The 5356-nt window shown below is 41.3% G+C and overlaps 1 protein-coding gene across 1 annotated transcript in view; it reads left to right on the forward strand.

The window, feature by feature from the left end:
* Positions 1 to 485: 485 nt before the first annotated feature.
* The window catches only part of LOC119415828 (ATP-sensitive inward rectifier potassium channel 10-like), a 12327-nt gene continuing 7456 nt past the window's right edge, over positions 486 to 5356 (forward strand). Inside the window, exons 1-3 of the mRNA XM_037683004.1 lie at positions 486 to 870; positions 2663 to 2874; positions 3272 to 3403. Of these exons, the coding sequence (XP_037538932.1) occupies positions 486 to 870; positions 2663 to 2874; positions 3272 to 3403 (729 nt within the window). The remainder of the gene's footprint in view (positions 871 to 2662; positions 2875 to 3271; positions 3404 to 5356) is intronic.

Consider the following 5356-nt stretch of genomic DNA (forward strand, 5'->3'; position numbering starts at 1 on the left):
AATACTCATTCTGAAGTACTGTAACAGTGTAATGTGCACTTCATGGTGTAGTTAAAGTTAATAAAATGGCATTTGCACAAAACACTATTGTTTTTGTGAGATTAGAATGTGGCAGTAATCTACTTTGGTCTTGGCCCTGCTCAAACTCACCCATAGTGCGAAGGAAACAAGTCTTAAAGAGACCACCAAGAAAGGCAACACCACTGTCATGCTGAAAAATGCACCTTTAATCCTTTTATTATTTCCTTTTCTGTTCTGTTATCTACCATTCCACCTCAATGTTCCAGTCTGACATTTTCCTTAAAGCCCATACTCTTGTTCTTTTCACCTGTTGAACTCATTCTGCTCCTTTTCATTTTAAATCACCTGCTGTTCACTTTGTTTCCTCTTTACCATGATTTTTTGCTTCCTGTTTTAAGCCAATTTTTCACACCTCTTTTTCCGATGTCCCCTCTGTTTGTTTCTACCCACCTGCAGTGCCAGCTATGACTTCAGCGACTCCCCCATCCTCCAAAGACTCCACCCCTCAGAAAGTCTGTCATTCCCAGACACAGACTGACATCACCAAGCCTCTGCTGGGTTCGATAGGGGGAATCTTGGGTCCTGGTTCAGGTGGAGGAGGACCTGGAGCTGAAGGAACTAATGCGCTGCGTAAAAGACGCAGAGTCCTCTCCAAAGATGGACGAAGCAATGTCCGGATTGAGCATGTCAGTGGCAGAGGAGCCCTGTACCTCCGGGACCTCTGGACAACTTTCCTGGACATGCAATGGCGCTACAAGTTCTTCCTCTTTTCTGCTACATTTGCTGGAACCTGGTTCCTGTTTGGAGTACTTTGGTACCTGGTGGCACTTGTTCATGGAGATCTGCTTGGTAAGGAGGAAAAACAGTGGAAAACTGATGTAAACAGAACATAATTATTGACATACAGTATATACAATATATACAGTATCAGGTTTAAACAATTAACACCCTAATCATTTTCCTTGTTTCTTGGAACTACTGGGTTACCACTTAAAGTACACAGGACTGTAAGTCTTGTTTGAACATGCTTCTTTTGATCAAACTACACTGCTTCTAATACTTGCTCTAATAAAGTGTTATGAATGGGTAAATGAGGGCATATGTGTTGTAAAGTGCTTTGAGTATCTTGATAAGATAGAAAGACGCTATATAAGTACAGTCCATTTACCATTTGGTTGTTTCATCTTTTCAAACCATTGTTTTGTGTGTACCAAACACACAGATGTTGCAGCAGACAAGATATCCTAGTGGTCAGGTCCCAAGAAAAGCATAACCAAACAATGACTCTCACTCCACCATGTTTCAGAGATGAGATAGGTCCCATGCTGTGGGAGGTGCATTTTTCATTCAAATATGGACAAACAAATTTGGCCACAAAAGACCATTTTACCATCAGGAAGAGTATGGACTTGCAGAAGTTCATACATTGTGGTTTGTCCATCCTCTGAGCTATAGCAGTTTTCGCCATTCTTTGAAGGCTTTCCACAAGATTTTGGAGCATTTCTGTTGGGGTTTGTGCCCATTCATTCAGTAGAGCATTCATAAGGTAAGGCACCAATCTTGGATGAGAAGGCCTTGCTTAAAACCTCTGTTCCAGTCCATTTCAAAGGTGCTTGATGGAGTTGCGATGGGACATCTGTGTATGCCAGTCACATCCAGAGCCTTCCATTAAGTGTTACCACAAAGTAAGAGGCACAGACTTGTCCAAAATGTCTTGGTATGCTTAAGCCTTAAGATCACCCAACACTGGAGATCAGAGGCCTAGATCAAACCTTGACTGAAATACCTGAATTCAACAGTTGCCATATACTTTTAGTCAAATAGTAAAGCATGCCTCAATGTCCCCCCCCCCCCCCCCCAATAATACCATTACTTAGTGTTCTAAAAGTTGACACATAAGAAGAAGATTTATCAAGCTAATTTATATGTGTTTCCATATTTTATTGTTCCTTTTTACTTCCCCAACACTCTTGATATAGACATATGGAGTGTAATAATTACATTTTCTCTGTGTGTACACAACTTATCTTTATTTGGCCTTAATAATCCATCAATCCATTTTCTTTACCCGCTTATTCCATTTTTGGGTCACGGGGGTCGCTGGTGCCCATGTCCAGCAATCACTGTGCAAGAGTCGGAGCACGCCATGGACAGGTCTCCAGTCCATCACAGGGCCACATAGAGACAAACGAGACAAACAACCATTCACTCTTTCACTCACACCTAGGGACAATTTAGAGTTACCAATCAGCCTAACTGCATGTTTTTGGTCTGTGGGAGGAAACTGGAGTACCCGGAGAAAACCCACGCATGCACGGAGAGAACATGCAAACTCCACCCAGAAAGACCCCCGGACCTGGATTTGAATCAGGGACCTGCTCGCTGAGAGGCAGCAGCTCTACAAGTTGCGCCACCGTGCTGCCACACATGAATCAATACTTTTGAAAAAATACTACTAAATCTATTCAACAATTAGAGTTTCAATTGAACTACTATAAAATATTTCAAGTCATGCCTCTTGAAATTGGGAATTCTTTCAAATGTTTGTTGTGAATGAGTAAACCACAAAGAAAAGCAAACAGAACACCATTTTTTATTCCAAAGGGATTAAAGATTTCATGTTTTTTCTCTTATCCTCCAGAGTTCAACCCCCCCTCCAATCATACCCCTTGTGTAATGGAGGTGAAGACCCTGACGGGAGCCTTCCTCTACTCCCTGGAGTCTCAGACCACAATTGGCTACGGTTTCCGTTGCATCACAGAGGAGTGTCCTGTAGCAATAGTCCTCCTCATTGTTCAGCTGGTCATCACCATGGTGATGGAAATCTTCATCACTGGCACTTTTCTTGCAAAGGTAATTTTTTTGTCTCAACTTTTTAACCTATGTGTTATCTGAGGAATGCTGCATTTATTTAAAAAAATTGCACAAGGTACAATAAAACTTTGAAATCAAAATATATATTTTGCTTCACATCACTTTTACTTTAAAGAACACCTAAACATTTTTCTAGTATATTAGAAACAGTTAATTTTTTGCTGCCTTAATACTCATCTATAATTTATAACATACCTAGACTCAGTAATTATCAGTAGCCTAATCAGTCCCTTTCTGTGATTATTTATTAAGTACCACAGTACAAGCAAAGAAGTAATGAATCTGACATCTTTTAAATGATTGATAAAGGTTGTGAGAAATCTTCACAGTAATAAGAATCAGACTTAATCTTCAATTTCTCATTTTTCCTTTACAGGTTGCTCGTCCTAAGAAGAGAGGTGAGACAGTAAAGTTTAGTCAACATGCTGCTGTGTCAAATCATGAGGGCAAACCCTGCCTTATGATCCGAGTGGCCAACATGCGCAAAAGTCTCTTGTTAGGATGCCAGGTAATATTTCCTTAGTACAATATTTATTTCTATGTTGGTTGTACAGAGTTACAAAATGCCAGTTTGGGTAATTGATTACCTGTTGCCTTCAATTTCATTGTAGTTCTTGGATGGATTTCTAAAACAGCACCCCTTTTTTCTACCACCTTTGATTGTATCATAAATCCCTTTCATTAAATACTTCAAACCAGTCCTGATATGCTCTGCTCCTGTCTTGGTGCTATTTATGCAATGGATGGGAAAGCATAGGGAGTTGAAGTAAATCTACTGCTGTTTCCCCTTTACTAAGTGAGGTAGTCACAGGGTTGAAACAATTTGTGTGTGTAAGGGTACATCTTTATCACAGCTTGATAGTGTGGTATAGTGACTTGGTTAAAGCCATAAACCACTTTTATTGGTTATTAACAATCTGTTTGTTGCAAAAATGCACCAAAAGTTTCAAAAATAAATACACACATTGTGAAGGTGTTGGTGGCTGTCAGAGGGATATTTTCCAAACAAACATTTCTCGAATCTAAATGAAAATCTTCCAAACAAATCCAATGGTAAGTCGAGAAATTTTAGATCATTATTTATTTAATTTTCAAAATGGAAAAACACTTGACTTTCTTGTAAGCCACCTCTCTTTAACCACCTCTCTGAAACCACCTCACATCATTCTCTCTCTGCCTCCTCAGAGTCGCCATTAACTCTTAGTTTTCAGGCAAAACATCTCTTCACTCTGCAAGAAACAACATCTGCACATTTCTTTCAAGTAAAGTACACATGCTTTACATATTAAAAAGTACAATTTTAACAGTTAATTTCATCCATCCATCCATCCATCCATTATCTTTACCCGCTTATTCCATTTTGGGTCACGGGGGTCGCTGGTGCCCATGTCCAGCAATCACTGTGCGAGGGGCGGGGTACACCCTGGACGGGTCGCAAGTCCATCACAGGGCCACATAGAGACAAATGAGACAAACAACCGTTCACTCTCTCATTCACACCTAGGGACAATTTAGAGTTACCAATCAGCCTAACATGCATGTTTTTGGTCTGTGGGAGGAAACCGGAGCACCCGGAGAAAACCCATGCATGCACGGAGAGAACATGCAAACTCCATCCAGAAAGGCCCCTGGACCGGGGTTTGAACCAGGGACCTGCTCGCTGAGAGGCAGCAGCTCTACCAGTTGCGCCACCATGCTGCCCAGTTAATTTCATTATTCCTCAAAATCCCTATTAAACCAAAAATAACAATTTCACATAATCAGGGAAATATCTTTTTTTTTTACCAAAAACGAAACATCCCACAAGTTTTTGCCATGCAGTGATGGAAGCAGATGTCATACCACCCACTGAAACAGCAACAGGTACAAGTGATGTATGCTTTTCTGACCTTACCCCCTATGTGAACACCCTTGGTTGTTCGCCTAAGCCTCCTAACTCCTAAGAGTTTGCAGTCATAGGTGAGGAAAGGATCGTAGAATGACCGTTAAATATAGATCTTTACCTTACAGCTCCTCTTCTTCTTTACCACAACAGAGAATACTGTAACCACTGCACAGATCCATTTGTCAATCTCACACTCCATTCTTCCCTTATTTGTGAACAAAACCCCAAGATACTTGAACTCTTCCACTTCAGGCAGAACCTACCTTCCAACCAGGAGAGGGCAATCCATCCTTTTCCGGCTAAGGACCATGGCCTCAGTTTTGGAGCCGCTGCTCCTCATCCCAGCCGCCTCACACTCGGCTGCAAACCGCTCCAGTGAGAGCTGAAGATATCGACACGACATCTGCAAATAGCAGAGAAACTGGTCTTTCTCCACCTCTTCGCTGCACCGAGATTTTCTGTCCTTGAAAGTTATGAACAGAATGGGTGGGTGCTGGTAACCCTGGCAGAGCTCAACTCTATACCATACCATACCATACCATACCATACCATACCATACCATACCATACCATACCA

This window comes from Nematolebias whitei, chromosome 1 (assembly GCF_014905685.2).
Source record: "Nematolebias whitei isolate Nwh7 chromosome 1, NemWhi1, whole genome shotgun sequence".
Taxonomy (NCBI): domain Eukaryota; kingdom Metazoa; phylum Chordata; class Actinopteri; order Cyprinodontiformes; family Rivulidae; genus Nematolebias; species Nematolebias whitei.